The sequence below is a fragment of the Panthera onca genome, chromosome D3 (genome assembly GCF_046562875.1).
Source record: "Panthera onca isolate mPanOnc1 chromosome D3, mPanOnc1 haplotype 2, whole genome shotgun sequence".
Classification (NCBI taxonomy): domain Eukaryota; kingdom Metazoa; phylum Chordata; class Mammalia; order Carnivora; family Felidae; genus Panthera; species Panthera onca.
In genome coordinates this window covers 4,226,580-4,248,137 of record NC_138350.1, presented here as the reverse complement: position 1 = coordinate 4,248,137, position 21,558 = coordinate 4,226,580, and the positions used below count along the sequence as shown (strand labels likewise).

General features: G+C 57.9%; 1 protein-coding gene across 4 annotated transcripts in view; it reads left to right on the top strand.

Annotated features, from left to right (window-relative positions):
* Nucleotides 1-3,515, top strand: part of AACS (acetoacetyl-CoA synthetase) — a 53,071-nt gene extending 49,556 nt beyond the window's left edge. For 2 of the 4 annotated variants that reach the window (XM_060612071.3, XM_060612072.3), the window contains exon 18: nucleotides 2,298-3,515. In XM_060612071.3, coding sequence (XP_060468054.1) covers nucleotides 2,298-2,482 — 185 coding nt within the window. In that variant the 3' untranslated portion in view covers nucleotides 2,483-3,515. Of the gene's footprint in view, nucleotides 1-1,424; nucleotides 2,271-2,297 lie in introns of those variants that run through there. The other 2 variants (XM_078435939.2, XM_078435940.2) reach the window with 2 other exon arrangements.
* The last annotated feature ends 18,043 nt before the right edge of the window (nucleotides 3,516-21,558 follow it).

Below are 21,558 nucleotides of genomic sequence, written 5' to 3'. Positions count from 1 at the left end.
CGCCCGGCCTCTCCCGAGGAGCGAGCTGACACTCTGTGTGTCGTTTGTCCGCGTTGCCTGGCAACGGCATCTTTCTTTTCTCTCCCACCGTCTCTCTCTCTCTCTCTCTCTTTTTAACCCTTCCCGACTTGCCTTTCGAGTAACTTGTGCTAAATGCCTGTGTTGGGAGGGTAGGCGGGCCCGGCCCTGCGCATCCACCTGGCTCCCCCCCCCCCCCCCCCCCGGGGCGGGCTCGGTGCGTTCTCGGAATTATTAACGAGAAAATGAATTTTGACGGTACGAAGGGCCGCTGGCGGCTGCTGCCCTTGCCTTTGCATTTTGAGTTCTGCCCGTGGAAAGAAGACTCGAGTCTATTTAGAGGCTCGTCCCCCCCTTGCACTTTGCTTAGGCTCTGGGTGGGGGAGGAGGCGTGCCCAGATGGGATCTCAGCGTCCACTCGGACCGCCGACGCGGCGAACGCGTCCGTCAGCCCACGGCGGAAACTGCCGAGTGCGTGCGCCCGCGCGTGTGCACGGAGCCCGCCGATCGCACCGAGCCGGCCCGTCTCCGAGGCCTGCGGAGTAGCTGTCCGCTGAGGGGGTGGGGCTGGGGGTGGGGGGCAGCTGGAGCAGGGCCCTGATGTTGCCCCGAGCAGGGGTGCATACGCGGGGTGCGGGCAGGGCCGGGACTTGCTACACCGTCCGTGCAGTTCTGTCACATTTTGGTTAAGGCACAGCTCGGGAGTTCTGTCTGTCTGTCCGTCTGTCTGTCTCTCCTGGTCGGTGACTCCTGATGACTCCGGAGACGGTGGCTCTCTCAGGGAGGGAGGGACACTTACTGCCTTCTCCCGATGAGGGCCTAAGGCTTTCCTTCGGTGAACCGGTTCTGTGTGCTTCCGGCACATTCTGAGTGACTAGAGTTTGATGGAAAGTGTGTCCTTTGCTGCCGGGAGGGTTATTCCCCAGCCGTGTCCGCTCACGGGGATTCAGTGGAGACACGGGTCGTGGTGACCGTCTTTTGTCCTCAGCCTGGCGCCCGGGTCCCTGTCAGCCCAGCTCTGCCTCTGCTCGCTCTCCCCGGGTGCTGTCCCCTCTGGTTGGGCTGGGGAGTCATTTCAGGGGTTCCTCGAGGTTTTTCAAGGCCCCGTGTTTTCCGGTCCTCGTGCTCTGCCCTGACGGACCGGGTTGGCCCTGTGCGTTGCCGAGCTGGGGAGGGGCGGCCCAGCCAAGGAGACTCGGGGCCCTGGGGGCACGGCGAGGCTGGCGGGTGCCAGGCGGCCGCCCTCGGTGGAGAAGCCTGGCCCGTCCCGATGGGAGGCAGATGACGGTTATCTCTCGGGGAGGCCCGAGCTGGAGCTGGGCACTTTCTGCCTCCCTGCCACCCTTCTCGCCAGAGGAAACAGCAGCGGGATTTCTCCCGAAACGAGGCCTTCTTGGTTTTGTCAGCTCACGGAGGGTATAAATCGTTAGCTCCCCCGAGTCGTTCTCGGACCTGTCGTGGAAAGCTTACACGCACACGAAGCAGGTGAGACTCCTGCTTTTCGGGGCGAGCGGGGCTGACGCCCAAGTGACAGGCAGTCCCCCGGAAGCCAGCGCTTACATCCTTAATTAGTTCACACGTCGCCTGAGTCTTTCGAGTGCATGAATTTTAATTACATCTCAGGTTTACAAAAGTGGTGCCCGTGGAGGAGAGTTGAGGGCACCGGCGGTGTTACTCACGGGCTCTGTCCCGCCGTCTCCTGGCCTGACGCCCGCACTGCCACCAGAAGCCTGTTGGGACCACGGGCCGGGCCCACGAGGCGTGGGTTCGAGAGGGAGCTTTGAACGTTTGGGAGGCTTCTGACTGCGAGGAAAGAAGCGCCCCGGCCGGCCCGGACGAGGGTTCCGAGGAGGGATCTGGGGAGGTGTCGGGAGGCTCCCGGACGAGCTCCCTGGCGAGGGGATCGGTGACGAGGGGCAGGGAGCCGCCCGCCGCTTGCACGGAAGTGACGGCTGGGTCGGACGACACAGGGAGGTGTCGTGACGTCAGGAAAAGTAACCGAATAGAAATAGTCTAGTGGCGAGCGCCGAGAACCCCCGACTTCACGCCCGAGGGGACAGACCCGGGTTGAGGGATCGGCCCTCAGCCCCCCAGACGCCGGCCGTGGTGGAAAGCCGCCTTCCTGGGCACGCCTGCCCGGCTGCCGGGTCGCCCTCCGTCTGGCTGCCGGTGGAGGCCATTCGGTCTTGGTCGGGACACCCGGACGTCGGAGCCCGAGGGGTCTTTTCCCCTGAGGGCTCAGGTCCCTTTCTGTCTGTTTTCTCTGCCCGCCCTGGCAGTACACCCTCAACGGCAAGAAGGTGGAAGCGGCGGTGAAGCAGGTCATTGCTGGAAAGGCCGTGGAGCACCGAGGGGCCTTCTCGAACCCCGACACCCTGGATTTGTACAGGGACATCCCCGAGCTGCGGGACTTCTGAGTCGGACCGGCTCGAACCACACTCGGCCACACGTGTCTGTGCTGTGACTTCCGTGGCTTCCAGAAAGCGCTTAGACACGTACAGCCCTTGGGAAGGCAAGCGTCTGCGGGCTTGGGGAAGATCGTCTCTGATCTGCAGCTGCATCGGGCGGGGGCCCGAGTCTCCCCGGACCAGAGGCCGAGAGGGAGGAGCGTTTGGTTGTGTGTGTGGCAAGGCTTCGAGGGTGTGTGTGTCTTCCCACGTGTGCCCTGGCACGCGCTGCCGGGCGCCGGGGCTCGCCCGTGTGGGGGCGGTCACGGCCGACGGCCTCGGCCACGGCCACGCTCCGGGCACCGGCTGGCTTTCTGGCGACGGCACACCCCCGCTGCAGCCTTGCACCTGTTGCTCTCTTTTGCTCTCTTTTGCTCTCTTAACGTGTGAAGCTGTGTGTTCTCCTGGCTCAGGGCCCGTCCGTCTGCTGTCGCCCATGAACTGCCCCCCGCGGCCGACCACCCCTGCGCGTCTGTGTCTGTGTGCAACGCACCGGGTCCCCGCGGTTCCTGGCGGGGCCGTGTGCTCTGACCCGCAGGTGGAAGCTCCCTCTGGAGGACACGGGGGTTTTGTGCTTTAACGGGGTCCCTTTATCGCGCGGACTTTGAATGGTTTCAGAGCGTTTTAACGTCCGTTGTCTGCCGTGCGGGGGCGTTCGCGGAACTGGCCGTGCACCCTGCGGGGTGGCGGTGCTCTCGGGGAGTTGGCGGGCCGCCCGGGCAGCCGTCACGGGGTCCTCCCCAGACGGAGCTGCCTGGCCTCGGGGGACACGGCCTCACCGCGCCCTCCACCCGGAGCCCTGGGAGCCTCAAGTCGCAGCTGTGATACCCGCACTTGTGAATCGAGTCCCGGGTGCCGCAGCCGGTGGCTGGTACGCACTTTGGGTTCAGTGTGTTGATTCCTGTAATCCTAATGTTTGTTTCTGTACTTGTGAAAACTGAGCGCAACGAAAACCCTTCTCGAATCCCTTTTCTTCTGGATGACAAAAACTCGGGGGAAAAAGCGCCATGAAGAATTTATACAATAAACATGTGCACACACGCGCATATACACGTGCGTGCACACATCTGTTCACGTGCGGCGGGCCGGTACGTTTTCTCTGGAGGGGGTGACTGGATCCGAGGTCCCAATGCTGCCTGTGCTGCAGAACCAGCCGGGAGCCCTGCCTTGGGGGAGATGTTTGGCCACGTGGTTGGAGCCTTCCCGGGCCCCTGGTATTTAGCACCCATCCGGGGTGACCAGATGGCCAGCGAGGACTTCTCTGCGTGGAGCCGGCACCCCAGAGGAGGGCGCTGTCCTTACCCTGGACTCCCCCACGGTTCCAGGAAGCCAGGTGTCTGGACAACAGCCCTTGTCATCGCAGGAGCTGTGGGTCTGGCCGCGTGTCACCGAATCTGGGCTCAGCCCAGCGGGGCTTCCTTTTCTCCTGTCCCGGGAAGCTGGAGGCAGGTGTGTGCCCGGGGCCGTGCGGTAGCTGCCAGATGGCCAGCGCGCGTCTGTGCCCTGCCCGCCCTCCGTCTCCGCCTGCCTCCCAGCTCCCATCGTGTTCCAGGCAGGAAGGAGGAAGTGACGGGAGGGCTGGGTGAGGGGCAGAAACCAACCCCCCACCCCCAGCCTGTCCCCTTTCAATCGGCCAGACGGTGGGTTTTCTGGAAAACCTACCCCTTGCACATCTGCTTGTGCCTGAGTGACCAGAGGTGGGCCATACACGGCCACCCCTCGCTGCAGGGGAGTCTGGAGGTCTGAGCATTTTAAACAGGACTTGTTACCTTTTTCCTATTCGTTTCCTGTTGCTGCTGTAACAAATTACCACAAAGCCAGCGGCTTAAAACACAAATGTATTACAGTTCTGGAGGTCAGAAGCCCGACGCAGGTGTCACTGAGGGAAAGTCAAGGTGCAGGCAGGCTGCGTTCCTTCTGGAGGCTCTAGGAGACACTCCCTTCCTTGCCTTTTCCAACCGCCAGAGGCGCCCTCGTTCTTGGCCGGTGGCTCATCCCTCCGTCCCCAGAGCCTGTGGCGGCTCCTGCCTCCCTCTGCCACACAGGAGACCTCTGAGATACGGTGGCTCCACTCGAATAATCCAGGATAATCCCCCTATTGTAACATCTACTGATTAGCAAAGCCTAATTCCATGTGCAGCCTTAACGCCCCTGACCACGGAACCTCACGTTTCCACCCGGCACGTCTGGGGCCTCGTCCTGCCTGCCTCACTTTGCCCGCCTGGCCGGGTCCCGCCACTGAGGAAGACGGCGAGCGGTCCCCGGGCGGTGTGGGCCGTCGGGAGCCCTGGCGGTTGACTGACCCCAGCTGGGCGCATCCTCCCTGTGGGACCGGCCTGCCGGCCCCCTCCCTCCCAGGACTCGGGCCTGACCCTTCAGACCGACTGTGCCTGAGGAGTGGTGAGAGCTTACCTGCTGTGCCCTTTGAGTTCCAGCACGACCCCCCAGGCTGGCTGAGCCCACGCGTCCTCATTAACAAGCCACGCTGGACAGCTTCATTAATGAGAGACGGATGGTCTGAACGACAGTCATCGAGTGCCCGTGGGGCGCAACCCTCCCCTGAGGTGCCTTGGCCTGGGCGTCGCCCTGCGAGCACCTGCCGGCCAGCTGCCTCTGCCTTTGCCACCCTGCCAGCCAGCGGCCCCTCCCTCCTCCTCCTTGATCCCCACCGTGCTCGTCCCCACCCCTCCAGAAGCACAGGGTCTGCAGCGTGGCCTGGCTGGGGTGGGGTGGGGGGTTCCCACGGCCTGCGGGCCCCCAAGCAGCTGTCCCTTCTCTGGGTCTGTCTTCCCACCTCCGGGAACCTTCTGTAGGGGGACGGCCCCTTCCCACTCACACCGTGCCCACCCCCGCCTCCTGGCCTGTGCAGACGATCCTAGAGATGTTGGAACACCGTGTCGGGGTCACTTGATCCCTGACCCGTCCCCCTTTTGTGCCGTGCTTCCTCTGCACTGGCCCCAAAATGACCCCTCTTGCTGCGGGCACCTGCCTGCTGGCCCACCTCCCTGCGTATGAGCCCTGGGGGACCCCAGATTTGCTGCCTCATCTGGATCCCCGGCCCCTGGCGAGCCCCTAGCAAATGGCTGAACCCACCAAGGCTTGGGAAAGGTGTCTCCCTGGCCTTCTCACCCGCCATCACTGTGGACGTGTGTGACCAGGAGAGACCCTCCCCTCCCCTCGGGCTTCGAGGTCCCAGGGCAACGTCTCATGGGGAATAAACTCCCTTTGAGGGCCCAGCCGTGTCCCCTAGCCCCGGGCTCCGCCTTCACAGGGACAGTCGCGCACACGTGTACCGGGGAGAAGTTGTGTCGTTGGGGTACAGGCTCATCTGCTCTGATGAGCGCCCCCAAATCTGGCTCGGTCGGAAAGAGTTTTTCCCCTACGACAGCTTTGAAGTAAACGGGTGGGGTGGGGGTGGGGGGCTGGGTAGGTGGCTTTGCTCCGCAGGGTCACCCAAGGGACCCGAGTTTCTTCCGTCTGGTTGCTGGGCCCTCCCCCGCACGGCAGTCCCGTGCACGTGACCGGCACTGGCTCGCTCCATTCACACCGCAGCCCCATCCGCTCTGCTTCCGGCCCAGCGGCCCCTTCAGCCCGCAGGTGCACGCAGCGGGGCTGGGCAGGTGTGCTTCAGCTGGGCCACACCTGGCCTGCAGCTGGAGGGTCAGCCTGGGATAGAGCGCGTGTGTGCTGCTTGTGTTTCTGTCTCTGCATCTCGAAGCTAGACCGTGAGGTTCATGAGACAGACTTGGCTTTTATCGACATTCTGGCCGTGTGTGTGCACGTTTGTGGGTGTGCAAACGTCCGCGTGTGCGGGAAGGCGTGTATTTACGTGTCAACACGTGTATGTGGTGAATGTGCAGGTGTGCGTGTGCTGACCTCACACCCTTGTCAAAACCCAGAAGAGCAGGGCAGGCAACACGTCAGGTATTTCTGCTTAACGGTTTTTTAAAAATGTTTATTTATTTTTGAGATAGAGACAGAGCACGAGCATGGGCGGGGCACAGAGAGAGAGGGAGACACAGAATCCAAATCAGGCTCCAGGCTCTGAGCTGTCAGCACAGAGCCGGGATGCGGGGCTTGAACTCACGAACTTGAGGTCATGACCTGAGCCCAAGTCAGATGCTTAACCGTCCGAGCCCCCCGGGCGCCCCGGGTATTTCTGTTCTAATCCAGGGTGAGGGACGCAAGCCTAGCGCCCGCTCGTGGGCGGGCCAGCGGGAATCTTCCCCCGTCGCACCTGCCTCATCCGACTGTGGCTGCTCACGGCCCCACCGCCTCAGCCTCAGCCCTGAACAGATTCCAGTTAGGGGACAGTTTTCTCTGTGTGCAGGCCGAGCGGCTTTCCCTGGGTATTCCGCAGAGCCAGGTACCAGGCACTGAGCTTCTCTCAACCGGTGCCCCTGTGTTTGTCCCCGGGGCCGGTGGTCACCAAGGGTGGTGAGCCTCTGGTGCCACGGAGTGAGCGTGTCCGGCAGGGCCCGTGGTCAGCAAGGAAGGGAGAGGTGGTCTGACCGGACACCACGGTCGAGGCCTGTCCCGGCACACGGCGCCGAGCACGGCCTCGGAGGGAAGATGCCACCACGAGGAGATGGGGGGCGGCCCGTGGGCGGAGGAGAGCGAGCCTGCATCCAGGTCCCGAGAAGGGAACGGACGGACCCGGGGCAACAGGGGGGGGTGGTTTGGAGAAGGTAGGGTACCGAGCCAAGCAGGGGAGGGGCCGCGGTGCAGCATGTGGGGCGCGGGTCGGGTCCCGAGAGCCACGAGGAAGCCGTGACGGTGTTGAGCCCAGCAGTGACACCGGCGGACGTGCATTCAGAGGGCGGGGGGGGGGGGGGGGGGCAGCGGGAAGGGCGCCCGGTGGCGAGACTTCTTCCCAGCTTCCTCTCGCCTCCTCTCTCCTCTCGCTACGGCCCCGGCACCGCTTGTGCGCAAAACACGAGAACCCTTCCGGTCCAGCAAGCCAGTCGGTGTCAGACACACAGCCGGGACAGGCAGGATTCGTGTTGGCTCCGGCTTTGACGAGCCGCCGTTCTTGCTCTCCGAGCCACGGCTGCCTTTTACGTCCGTTCTAGAAGCCTGCTGCCGTCGCGTCCCCAAGTCTTCGAGACGGTCGTAAGCAAGTAAGTAAAGGCCTGTTACGACGATGCTGAAAATACATCACGAGCTAAGCACCGACTCCGCTGCCACGGGGGGTCGTGTTGGAGCGCACCCTTGACCGTCACGGCGGTGAGCGGATGGCCTCATGATTTCATTAGACGGCTTCCAGGGGAGAAACAGTTGTTAGCGGACTCACGTGCTGGAGGGGATGCCTTCCTGTTCTTCCTGCGACTTCCTTCTTTCCTTGACCCCAACGGCTAAACCACAAGTCAGGGTGGGTTTGAGGAGAGCGAACAGGGGTGGTGGTCCAGCGGCACCACACGGCCTGGACCTGGGTTCCGTTTTCCGGGCTTTGACTTTATCATTCTCGCATTGCCGCTGACCATTTACCTGCTTGGCGTGGTCCCCTTCTTTGCGGTCTCCGCGTCCTTTCTCGAACCGTGACTCGGGATTTTGTTGGCTACAAGTAACGGAAACCCCACCCCAGACTGGCTCCAGCAGACAAAAAGCACGAGTTTGAAAACTGCAGTGCTAGGAGCAGCTTCAGGTGTGGCTGGATCCAGGGGCTCTGGCGTGGTCGGGGTTCCCTGTCTCCGTGCGTCAGCTTCGCCTTCCCCTGTGTTGACTGCATTCTCGGATGGCTTCTCCCCTCACAATGGCAGCCTGGATACTTACGGCTCCAGGATGGTGTCCTCTCAGCACTGGGAGGGGAGAGAGATCTGCTCCCTGGTGCTTCCAACCTGAGTTCCCATGTTGAAGGTCATTGGACCATTTAGATCAGGAGGAGAGCACGTGCTGATTGGCCAGGCCTGGGTCACGTGATCCCTCCTAGGTGTGGAAGCGGCTCTCCTTGGTTGCTGGGGCGGGTTGGGTGGGGGGTCCGGGAGGAGCGCGTGGGTTTCTTTTCGGGAGTGGGGGGCAGCGACCAGCCCCTCTCTTTCTTCTCATCTGTTCACAGGTGCTGGCCCGTCCTCCTCCCTCCCTTGCTCCTCTCTAACACCCTCTGTCTCTCTGCTCCCCAGCCCCAGCCCAGCTACAAGCCGTGGCCTGGTGACTTGAGAAAATCGGGGCGGGAGGGAAGCGCTCTGTTTTTCCGTGACACAAACTCTGGAAGGCAAAGCCTTGAAATCCCACTTGGCTTTCAAAAGTCTGCGAGACTCCGGATGAACGTTTAGCTGCCCCCGCCCTCCACAGCTGCAGCCCCCCGTGCTGGGCCAGGACTGGCTGGACAGAAGGGCTCCTGCGGGGGGGGGGGGGGGGCTTGCTCCTCCCCCCCCTCCAGCGCCCTTCCCATCACCTCTCTCCTCCTTCCCCTCTCCTTCCCCCTTCACGCCTCACCCGCTGCTCACCACCAGTCCGTCAGAGCTGGGCTCACATCCTTTCTCCCTGGGACACCTGTTGTGCCAATCTGGACTGACTTGTTCCCATCTGTGGTGGATACACCCTACAGTGGCCCCCATAATTCCTGCCCTTAGCACCCACGGTTTTGCATTACCCCCTGCTCTTGGATGGGGGTGGGACCTGTGGCCTGCTTCCGACCAACAGAAGATGGCAAAGGTGAAGAGATTTTGCAGATGCAGTTAAGGTCCCTAATCAGTTGACTTTGCATTGATCAAAAGGAAGGCTATGCTGGTGGGCCTGACCTAATCAGGCGAGTCCTCTATATGAGGCTCTGGGCCTTCCCTGAAATCAAACAGCAGAGACTCACGGCTTTGAAGAAGCAAGCTACCGTGACTTCTATAGCCTCAAGGAAATGAGTTCTGCCATAAACCTGAAGAAGTTTGGCAGGGGATCCTTCCCGAGTCGGGCCTCCAGATGAGAACACAGCCTGACCTTCACCTTGATTGAGCCTGTGAGATCCTGAGCTGGGCACGAGCTAGGCCATGCGTAGCCTCCTGGCCCACAGAGGTAATACACAAGTGTTGTTTGAGCTACTGCGTTTGTGATAATTTATTATAGCTTATTCAGCAGTGGAAAGTGCGTAGACAGTCGCAGTCGTCCGGGCCTCAGCACGTAGGATCACGCTCCACTTAGCCCCTTTCTGTGTTTGAGTCCTGTCTCCTTTGTCCTGCCCAGGTCCTTGAGGATTGGGCTCTTCCTCCTTCACCTCTTTCCTGTCTCTCTACCCCTTGGTCCCCACCGTAGTCAAGGCCTCATTTCGGCTGGACCTGACACTGTGACAGGAAGCCATCTCTTAACGGTGGCTTCAGGCTTAGCGGGACCCAGGGGCTGAGACCATATCATCACAATTCGGTATCTGTCCTGGAATCTCTAAGGGCAGTGGAGTGTGGTGGTTAGGGGTGTGGACTCTGGAATTGGGTTGCCAGGTGAAATGAAGGATGTTCAGGGGGCGCCTGGCTGGCTCAGTCGGTTGAGCGTCTGACTCTGGCTCTCAACTCAGGTCTTGATCTCAGGGTCGTGAGTTCAAGTCCCTGCATTGGGCTCCGTGCCGGGCATGAAGCCTACTTCACAAAATAAATACGTAAAAATAAAATACGTTAAAAAATATAGGATGTTCAGTTAAATTTGAATTTTTTCAGGCCGTGAATAGCTTTTTAGTGTAATAGATCCCAAATACTACCTGGGACATAATTACACCAAAAAAAAAGCGTTCACTGTTTATCCGAAATTCAAACTTAGCTGTCCTGTAGTTTTGCTAAACCCGGCAACCCTATGCTGAACCCAGGTACTTGGATCTGGAGTATGGTTGTCTGTGTGACCATAGAGAAGTTCCTTAACCTCTCTGAGCCTCATTTTCCTCACTATAAAAGTGGCGGTTAAAAGACTGCATCTTAAAGGGCTGTGATGAGGGTGAAGTCATCCCATGGCCTAGGAATAGAGCCAGGCACCTGGTAGATGCTGAATAAACATTCGCTAGTTACCTTACAGCCCCTAGTCCTTCCTTCTGTGTAAGCTTCAGTCTCAGGTTTTTTTTGTTTGTTTGTTTGTTTTTCCTTCCCCTAAGGCCTGGGGAGGAATCCCATTGGCCTGGCCAAGGTCATGTACCCATCTCAGACCCAATCACTTTGACCAGGGGAATGAGAAGTTCTGATTGGCCACAGCCAGGTCATGTGACCGCCCCTGCAGGTGGCCTGTGGGCCCGCCCCCCTGCCAGCCTCTGCAGTGAGAGTGGGGGGTGGGGGGGAGGTCCCTTCCAGGTGATTCAGGGAGCCTGCTGACGGCAGAGGGGGTCTGCAAGGACTGGTTCCCAAGGCCGCGGGCTCCTCGGCACCGTTTGGGGGCATCCGTGAAACGGCGGGATGGTGGTGGTTCAACGGTGGTGTTGAACTTGGAGCCTAGGGTACGGCCTTCTCCCCACCTCACCGGCTCCACCTTGGGCGATGGTGCCCGTGAAGGCCCCTGGAGGCCTTGTTTCGGGAGGGAGCGGGGAGGGAGCATGGCCTGGATCTTGCCCGCAAGAGTTCCCCAACAGAATTCCTGAAGAAAATTGGTTTTTCTGGTTCTGGACGTTCGCGTGTAACGAACGCAAGTGAGCCTCGCACGCGCAGACCGCAAATGCAGACTTGGGTTTTGAGGATCAGCCAGATTTAACCCGAGACGGGTCCCCTTTTGAGGGGCAGCAGCTCCATCTGGGGTAACCCTCTCTCTCAAAATTGTGGGGTTGTCGCAGCTAGCATTTCCTCTGGGAGGAGCAGTGCCTCGCGGTGGTGGCTGAAGGAAACCGGCAGGACAGTTTTTGACAGGCGTTCTGGTGGGGAGAGGTGTGTCTGTGTCCCCTCTGCTTGAACCTGGGTGGGCCGGTGACTGGTTCAATCTACAGAGTAGGACAGGTGGTGCCCGTGGTTTCATAGGCTTGGCCGGGAAAGCCCTGGAGCTCGGCCTCCTCCCTTTGGGGTTGCCTGCTCCGGGGGGTGGGGGGGAGCCCCTGACCACGTGAGAGGTCTGGGCATACAGGCAAAGAAGATGAGAACAGGATCTCAAAGAGTTGCTTGCATTCCTGTGTTCAGTGCAGCGTTATTCACAACTACCGAGGTACGGGAGGCACCTCCGTGTCCATCAGTGCGTGCGTGGATGAAGGTGTTTTATATCTGTGTCTGTGTTTCGTTGTACCTCTGAGATGTACCCACTGTTACGTGTAAATTATACCAGAAACAAAAAAAAAAGCCTGGCTGCCTTTGAGGTCACCAGGCTGGAGCAGCCACATGGGGGCGCTCTGGTCCAAAGTTCCCGTGGGGCCCAGCCTTCCAGCCATCCCTGCCGAGGTCCCCGGCACACGAGTGGGGCCATCTCTGACCCTCCAGACCAGCCGTCTGCCAGCTGAATATCATTGAGCGACCTCAGCTGACGTTACATAGAACAGAAGAATTACCCAGTTGGGCTCTGCCTGAATTTCTAACTGTGGAATCCATGAAATATAATAAAATTATTTTCGTCTGTGCTGCTAAGTTTGGGTTAGTTATGTAGCAATAGTCTTCAGAACGCGGCTCCTTTAGGGCCGAGCTGGTGGCGTAATAGTAGGAGAAGGTCGGGTGCAGCCTGGGGAAGCGTGCGGACAGCAGGAGCCTGCTCTGTGTCCAGGCGACAGCCATTATTGGGACGCACAGGCATAGGAGGCTGTGAATCTGAAGCAGACGCTCCGGGTCCAAGTCCGGCCTCGGCCAGCGGGGTCACAATGGGTGTGGGTTTCTCAACCACGCGGCCTCAGCTCTCCCGTCTGTAAAATGGGGTTTCTGCAAACTGCAAATTTGACAATAAGGAAGAGCTGTCTCCAGTCGATGGCCAGGGGTTCGACTCTAGCCTGCGAGCGTGTCTGTCTAGACTCCACTTGTTTTATTATTTGGATCCAGTATAGACACTGGGAGATTTCACAAGCTTCTCTTGCAGTCACGTGGTCATGACAGCTGGCATAGTGTGACCGCCTGGCACAGGCTGGACACCATTCCGCGGCTTTGCACGCGCGATTCCTCTGACCTCTGTCTCATCGTCATCCTCCCCGGGGCTCTGCCAGAAGTGATCCCAGCGAGCAAGGGGGGGCCGCCCAAGCGGAAGCCACGGCGGGAGAGAGGACCATGAGAAGACGTTCCCTCCGGCCCCTGCCCGGATTTAGGCACAGTCCTGGGGGGGGGGGACCCCCACACGTGACTGACGTCGATGTCATGTCCCCAGGAGAGGGGGGTTCGCGGGAGACCTTCCTCTGGGTAACGGAAGAATGAAGTCGGTTTCTGCCAAGCCGAGCGTGTGTGGGCTGAGCCTGAACAGAAGCTGCCGGTTGAGCGCGCCCTCCCGGAGCGCCCAGGCCGGTGGCGACGCCTGAGCGGGCAACTCGTTGATTCCTCCCAGGTCCGCACGGAGAAGATGCCGAAACGGTCCCTGTTTTCACAGAAGGGAGACCGAGGTGTTAGACTTGCCTGGGGCCACGCGTTAGCATGCGGGACGCAACTGGCATTAGGCCCCTGGCAGTCTGGCTGCCGTGCTGCCTGTGTGTCCCCCCCGCCGTGGCCCCCTTCCCCGGAGGGCCGGACCGGTGTCCTCTGTGGCCCAGACAGCGGGGCCCCGTGCAGAAAGGAAGCCCGGGGCGGCCCGGCGCGTGGTTCTCTGCCTGCAGTCGGTGCTTAAGCACCGCCGGTGGGGACCAGAGACAGAAAAGGCGTCTGCGGGAGGGAGCTGACGGCTGTGCTCTCCCACCCAGCCTGGGCTGCAGGAGCTGACCCGCGTCACACAGCCTCGGGCTGGCCGCGGTCCCTGGGTTTCGGTGATGACTGCCAGGTCCCCTCTGGGCACTGACTGCTGGGCCAGGTGCCACTTGCTGAAGGCGGCAAGCTCGTTTGTGTCAGCGGGGGCTGTCCTGGGAGCCGGGGCTCGTGGCTGCCACTGGGGGGCCTGCCGGACCGTCCTTCTACCGTGGGCAGGCTCAGGACCGCAGGCCGCAGGGGCTGGCGCCAGTCGTCCGGGCCCGAGGCTGGCCGGAGCGAATGACAGCCAACATGGCCGTGGCACTCGCAGCGTGCCGGACGTCGTGCTGAGGCTCGTCCTGACGACAAGCCTAGGACAGACACGCCATCATTATCCCCCATTTCGCAGATGCGGACTGAGGCGCCAGGTTCAAGGAACTGGCCACGAGGGGGCACAGATGCGTGGGTTCCGGATGCCGGCCTTGACCTGCCGAACCTGTCAGGCGTCGCTCCCAGAAGGACGGAGACGATCCCCGTTTTGATAAGCCTCATTGTGTGGTCCCGTTTTGGGGTGGTTCTTGAATGTCTAGGTTGATTAAAAAAAAAAAAATGACGCCCCAGTGAAAAAGATCAATTGCCGTGTATGGTTTCCAAGTCACTTGGATGCCGTCAAAAACCCTCTCATACATTGGAGCCTCTAATTAGATTTGGAGGGGAATGAATTCAAGTGTCATGAAATTTTAAAAGAAAGCGTTCCATGAATGGTATTTCCCATTATTCCAGCTTGATTGAAATTGTGGGTTTTTAAGAGGATGCTATTTATACTCTTAAGACAATGGAGCTTTCAAAAGGATTGGATTCCTAGGTCTTCATATGTGATTTCTAGGGAAGTGGAAATTTTCAAATTTTCATAATGAATGTGTTTTTGCGGTTTCCCTTCTTTTCTTTCTTTTTCTTTTTTTTTTTTTTTTTTTTTTTTTTTGGTTTTGTTTTTTTAAATACCTGGAGTAGGCAGTGTCTCTCTCCCCCTGATGGGAACCTCAGGTTCTTGCCAAAGTGTGTATCACATAATTGCTTTCGTGTTCAGACCCGGCAAGAGCACGTTGTAAATGGCTGAGACACAGATGTGACAATTCTATTAGGCCTGGGTTCTTGCATGGTTGACCTTGCAAATTGAATTCGGGGAGGTCAGCCCTACCTCCTGGCTGCTGGATTTCACGTCCACAGTTTGGGGAGAGGCCTGGCAGGTGCGGGCTGAGATGTCCACAGTTTGGGGAAAGGCCAGGCGGCCACTCTGACCCTTCCCATCCCACATCCCCCGCCTCACGTCCTGGGGTCTTCCTCTGCTCCCCAAACAGAAGGCGGTGGCCGGTGATCGATGGGCTTGTGCCCGCCGTGGCATCATCAGCCACTCCGTCAAAGTGACAGTGTCATTTTTAATATTGCCTCTTCAGACCTGAGGTTTATTTTTAAGTTGGGAGTCAGCCAGCATTTCCAGAGAGAGAACCACAAAAAGTTTAGGGCACAGTCCCTGACCCTGGATGCTGGGGAGCTTTTACACAATACCCATGCCCATAAAGATGCCTTCGGGGTGCAGGAAGTGTTCCATATTTTGATCCATGGGGTGGTTGCTTGAGCTTATACATGTGTCCCAAAAGTTGAGCTTCGGTGAGGATGTGGGGAAATCAAGCCTTTTGCCTTGCTGGTGGGGATATGACATGTGTGGCTGCCGTCGAAATAGTTTGGCGGGTCCTCAAAAAGGTAAGTGCAGGGGCGCCTGGGGGGGTTCATCAGTTGAGCGTCTGGCTTCGGCTCAGGCCATGAACCTAAGGCTTGTGAGTTCGAGCCCCGCGTCGGGCTCTGGGCTGACGGCCCGGGGCCTGGAGCCCGCTTCGGATTCTGGGTCTCCCTCTGTCTCTGCCCCTTCCCCGCTCATGCTCTGTCTCTCTCTGTCTCTCAAAAATAAATAAACATTAAAAAAAAAAAGGTAACTGTAGGTGTACCGTGTGACCCGGTGAGTCCAGTCCTAGCTATATTTTCCAAAAGACTTGAAATCGGGAACTTACACAGACATTTGCACACGTGTTCAGAGTAGTACCACTCAGAGCAGCCGCAAGGGGGAAACAGCCCGCGTGGCCATCGGCAGATGCTGGGAAGAACAGGTTGTGGTCCGTCCACACACTGGAGTACGATTCAGCCGTAAAAGGAAGTGAAACTGACCCACACTACAGCGTGGACGCACGTTGAAAACACGCTAAGTGAGAGAGGCCAGACGTCGTAGGATGCCGCTCGCAGGAGACACGCGAATTCAGGGGACAAAGCAGAACAGAGCTCACTGGGGGCTGGAGGAAAGGGCAGGGGGAGTGAGTGTTAACATGAGATTCTGTTGGGGAGGATGAGAAGTTCTGCAGGCGGACGGTGGCGATGGCCGCACGGCAGCGCGGCCGCGGTGCCAGCGAACTGTGCGCTTGTACGGGGTTGAGGTGGAAAACTCTGCGTTACGTGTATTTTCCCACAGTAAGATATAACTGAGATCTGGATGCTGGAGGGGCGCCTGGGGGGCTCGGTCAGTTAAGCCTCTGACTTCGGCTCAGGTCACCGTCTCGCTGTTAGTGAGTTTGAGTCTCACATTGGGCTCCCTGCTCTCTCAGCACAGAGCCCGCTTTGGGTCCTCTGCCCCCCGTCTCTCTCAAAATAAATACATAAATAAAACTTAAAAAAATACTGATTCCCAGGTCCTACTCCTAGAGATTCTGCTTTTCATGGTCTGCAGAAAACGCATTGATGTTTTTATTTTCGTAGAGAGCACGAGCAGGGGAGAGGGGCCGAGGGAGAGAGAGAGAATCCCAAGCAGGCTCGAGGCTGAGTGTGGACCCCGATGTGGGGCTCGATCCCATGATCCTGGGACCTGAGCCAAAATCAAGACACTTAACTGACTGAGCTACCCAGGCGCCCGCAGGCGTTGATGTTTTAAGGAAGACTTGCTGTGAAAAATTTATGATCTGGAAAAAGGGCAAAACCCAGGCGTAGAAAGCCCTCAAGAAAAAGGACGGAGAGATCCAGGTTGAGGCTGTGCGGTCTGTAAAGGCCAGTAGGTCACGTCCAGGGCGGTTTGCTGCTGTAGGGCCCGCCCCCCGAGCCCCCCGCCCCTCTCACCTGGCGGCTGGCCCGTCAGTCAGCGGGGCGGGTCCTGGGTGGTTATGATGGACAGAGCCTCTGCCCTCCAGCTTGCAGCGGGCCTGCGGAGTGAAATAAACACCGACAGGTGGGCTTGACTGTTCCCCCAGCGGAAAAGTCTGCCCTGGCTGATAGAGGGGCCCCCTGTCGGACTTGAACTTGAACGAGGGTTGGGCCTCCCACAGGCGGAGGAGGGGAGGCCTTTCGAGGGCCGGAAGCTGACAAACCTGGGGCCCGGGACTGTGTGTCGCACGCACGATGGGGACAGGCAGAGCCTAGTAGGGGAGGAAGGGGAGGAGGCCTCCGAGGGGGAGGGACAGAGTGGAGAGGACCTCAGTGCTTGGTGAAAGGTCGTTGGGTGGAGGCATTAATATTTGCCAGATGAAGTGATCTTTTTCTTCATTTATTTCACTCTTTCCTTGACCCTTTCCTGCCCGCCCCACCCCCCGCCCCCCCCCCTCCCGCCCCGGCAGCTGGGGTCTGTGTGAACCAGAGCGGTGAACGAAGAAGGAGAGAGACAGAAAGGGAAAGGGAGCTTGGGGGGCGGGGGGCAGAGAGAAGAGTTATTTTATAACTTTTACTTAAAATTTTTTTATTATTTAAAATTTTTATAGCTTTTACTTTTTATGTTTTTTTAAAATCTTTTTTTATTTTTGAGAGACAGACAGACACAGAGTGTGAGCAGGGGAGGGGCAGAGAGAGGGAGACAGAATCCGAAGCAGGCTCCAGGCTCTGAGCTGTCAGCACAGAGCCCGACGCGGGGCTCGAACTCACAGACTACGAGATCATGACCTGAGCTGAAGTCGGACGCCCAACCGACTGAGTCACCCAGGTGCCCCTGTAGCTTTTACTTTTTGAAGTCTAGAGCTGGGTGTACAGGAAGACAGACAAAAAATAGGGAAAAAAGCATGATGAGGAGCAGGGTTTCCCTGCCCCACCCCCAGCAGACCAGAAGATTCTCTGGACTGGAGGAGAAGCCTAGAGAGAAGACATTGCTGGGTATGGGGTGAGGGGAGCCTGGCTCCCCGGGTGAGTCCTCTGGCAGCAGATTCCTTATTGGTTCTAAAAGCAGAGGGGCTCTGGTTTCCTGAGGGACGGCCTGGGTGGGTAGCGAGCAGTAGGAGGGCTGGGATGCTTCGGCAGCAAGGAACAGAATGCCCAGAGAGTAGGGATTTAACGAGCACAGGCATTTAATGATCTCCTGTAACCTCCTAAGCCGGGATCACTATGAGGCTCTCTGGGCACCGTCTTTGCGAGTTACTTGGCCTTCTCCTCGCGGTCACAAGGTGGCTGCCACGGCGTCGGCATCACGTCCTCACACATCTGTGTCAATGGCAGGATGCGGGGCTGTGGGGCGGCCAGTGCAGCAAGAAGAATGTTCGTGGCCCTCCCTGTGGGAATGTTTTCCCCAGAAAGTTCCCCAGCAGCCTTCCCCTCTAATTGATCGGCCAGGGCCATTTCTCAGGGCCACCCCTAGCTACGAAGGAGGCTGGGAAGCAGGTACTGCAATCCTTCTTTTCTCCCCTCATTTTTTGCTTTGACATAATCTCACTAGAAGAAAAGTTGCAAGCATTGCACAAAAAAAATACCCATATCCTTGACTCACATTCTCCAAATGTTGGCATTTGCTTTATTCTCTCTTTTTTCTCTCCCCTCACATGGGCGCGCGCGCACACACACACACACCTATTTCTTCTGAATTGCGTGAGTCAGTTGCAGACATAATGTCCCTTTATCCCTAAATACTCCATTGCGTGTTTCCGAAAAACAAAGGCATTCTCTTACGTAACCGCGGCGCAATGATCAAAATCGGGGAATTAACATAGAAACAATGCGATGATCCAATCTGTCGACCTTTTTGCAGATTTCACCCGTTGTCCCCGTAATGTCCTTCACGGCAGAACAAAACCCCGTATCACACCTTACACGCAGTTGTCATGCCTCCTGAGCCTCTGTTAATCGCACACACTGCCCGAAACTTCCTTTGCCTTCCGCGACACTCGTCTGTTGAAGAGGACAGGCCGGCCGCTTTGCCGCCGGGCCCCTTGGATGGAGCTGCCTGGTGTGATTCGGTCGGGAGCTTGCAGCAGGACCGCATGGAGGTGATGCTGGACGCTTCTTGCCGCGTCGTATCTGGGGCCGCGTGCTGTGGACTGGTCCCATTTCTGGCAGCGTTAGCTTTGGCCCAGTGTGAGGCCGGGTCTGCCAGGGGGCCCCGCTATGAACGTGCTCTTGTAGCGGTAGGCTTTCCACCTCGAGAGTGGGAACGGGTGTGGGGGTGGCCAGCGCGTGACATGACCACGGTCTTGCACGTCTGACTTTGTGAACTGCCCCCCCCCCCCCCCCCCCGCAGTCATTGCGGATCTTGAGTTGACGGGGAGGAAGGAGGTCCTCAGGAGACGCAGAGTTACGTTCTCTCCTCTTAGCTACACTTCTGAGGACCTACTGTGTGGCAGTCTCCTGGGCAAGACCCCATGGGAGGGAGGGAGCTAATATTTCTTGCACACCTACTATGGGCCACACTTTGGGTGAGGCGCTCACATCCACTCTCTCACTGAAATTAGCATCTCAGCTCTAAGGGCTGGTACTGAGTAGTGATTTGGGGGAGGGGGTGGGACTTGATTCATTTCGAGAACCAGAGAAACCATTCACAGCTTCCCCGATTTCTCAATCTGCCTCACCTCACTTGAGTACAGTTTTTTTTTTAAAAAGCATCTGAACTATTTTCCATATCAAGTGTTTCAAGGACCTAATTATGAACTTCATTATAATTGTTCATTAGTTATATTTTGTTCAATTACTTTAACAAGTTGCCAAATGGAACACAAAGCCGGCAATTAGCATTATATAATTGTAACGAGGCACTCAAATTGGGTTATAGAGCGTTGTTTTTGCCTGTGTGTTTCCTCCCCAGAGGAAGACAGACTGACGGAAGGTGATGGCTGGCCGTCTGTCCGCTCATCAGCTTCGTCCAAGCTGTCAGGGGTGGGAGCAGCCTTTTCTTTTGTACAAAGGTCAAGTTTGGAAAAACGGCGATGTATAGGGACGGTGCTCAAAATGTTCCAGAGAACGTTCTATTATATTACGTTATCGATGATGATTATATCATCGATGACGAGGTTTATATGACGTTACGTGGCAGTCACTGTTTTAGGCACGTCTATATTCAAGAATTCGTTGAATCTTCCTGTCAGGTGCCTGAGGGTGAGTGCTGTCATTTCCCCATTACACAGATGGTGAAATCGAGGCACAGATACTGGGCCACTTGCCCGAGGTCACACAGCCGGGAAGTGCCTCCAGCTCCAAGGTCTGCAGTCTTGACTACGACTTTCTATTGGTTATTGAGTCTCAGAAAAAATCGTATACTTGGAAAAATGTTGGTTACCCACTTTCTCCGATAGGAGACCATCAGCGAGAAAAAAAGCGACACTGAATTTTAGCCGCGTAATTGTTAATGTCTGAATGTATTTTAGAGGTAGGAATATGAATGCAGCCTTCTACAGTGTGTCCTAGAACGAGTCACACGCTGTCTCCCGTAGCTGCCCTTGACCCAGCGGCTGTGGCTGAGGGGATGGACCGGGCTGTGTCTGCAGTCTCTGTCCCCTGCTCACTTTGATCTGTGAAAGTTTCCACAGGATTCCATTAACTAAAATATTCACTTATCAAACTTAAAGGAGCTGGCTTGACCAAGAACTTTAGATTCTTTGGAGAGCAAGTGAAAACACCCAACCCATCTGGCTTTAGAAAAGGGAAGATCTGGGGAGCCTGGGCGGCTCAGTCGGCTAAGCGGTTAAGTATCCGACCCTTGTTTTTGGATCAGGTGGGTCAGGATCTCATGGTTCCTGAGATCGAGCCCTGCGTTGGGCTCTGTGCTGGCAGTGCAGAGCCTGCTTGGGATTCTCTTTGTCCCTGCCCCTCCTCTGCTCATGCACTCTCAAAACAAACAAACAGACAAACAAACAAACACACAAAAAAGGGATGCTCTGTTGGCTAATGCCACCAAGAAGTCTGGGTATGGATTTCAAGCATGGCTGTATCCAGGACCTCAGACCAGGTCCTGGGTGCATCTCCTCTGTCCCACCAAGGGTGCTGCCGTCCTCTGTGTCCAGTCACCGTCAGGCCACTGTCCTTGCCAGGTAGCAAGAGGCCACCGATGTTCCGTGTGCCCTGCCCCGGGGCCACTGCTGTGTCTCCCTGCGAGGAGACCTTCCGTGGCAAGCGACAGGTCAGTGGGCAGCCTGTGGGGTCTCCCTGTGCCTCTGAGCTGCACCCCGCCAGCGACCGGGACTTGGACCAGGATGGGGCAGCAGAGGGGAGGGTGGTCGGGGTGTGGGCACCTCTGCTCAGCACCTGTGCAGGTGTCTTGTGCAGTCATATCCACATGGGGGGCTCGAAGCCCCGCCCAGCTCCGCCTCTCCCCCCGTACCTTCCGCAGGGGCCCCCCAGTCAATCTCTTGCTTCCCATCAAGTCATGTGGAAACGCCTGATTTCATGTCAGCGCCCGATTCCCCGGTCGCCCGACGTGCATCCTTGTTATCTAGGAAGCTGGTCTTCGCAGGGCCTTTCCCAAGAGTTCCGGCAAAGTCCGCGGGCCTGACTCCCAGGGCTTGATATTGCGGGAGCCCTCCCTGTGGAGGATTGGCCAGGCTCAGGTCATGTGGCCCCTTGTGGGTCTGCAGCTTGACTCCAGGAGAGAATGTAGCTCCCCAGAGGAAAGCCTGGGCCCTCTGCGCGGAAGGGAAGGGGAAACGCTTCTGGTCAGGCTCAGATAGCAGACCGGCCTTGGAAGGCCGTGAGTTCAGAGGGCCCGGCCCTTAGCCAGCTTGTCCCGTGGGACTCAGTGTCCACATCTGGGAAATGGGCATATGGCACGCGGATCTCATTCTGTCTCTGTCGCTCCATCTTTGTGTCTTTCTCTCTCTTCCTCTTAGCTGGTCTCCGCTCACCGCTCTCCTAGCAGCGTCCATCTGGGCTCCGTGCTGTTAGCAAGAGCCTTGTCCAGATGGCCGGACGGGTTTAAGTTGATGGCCTGGTGTGCTAATGACACAGAGCTAATGCCTAATAATGATGAAAGGCAGTAAAACCTGCGTCTGGATCAGATCGAGATCCCTGGTCAGACCGTACTGCCTGCTGCGGTCCTGGCCGCCGTCACCAGGACGGTAAGGCCTCAGACTTTAGAAAGCCAG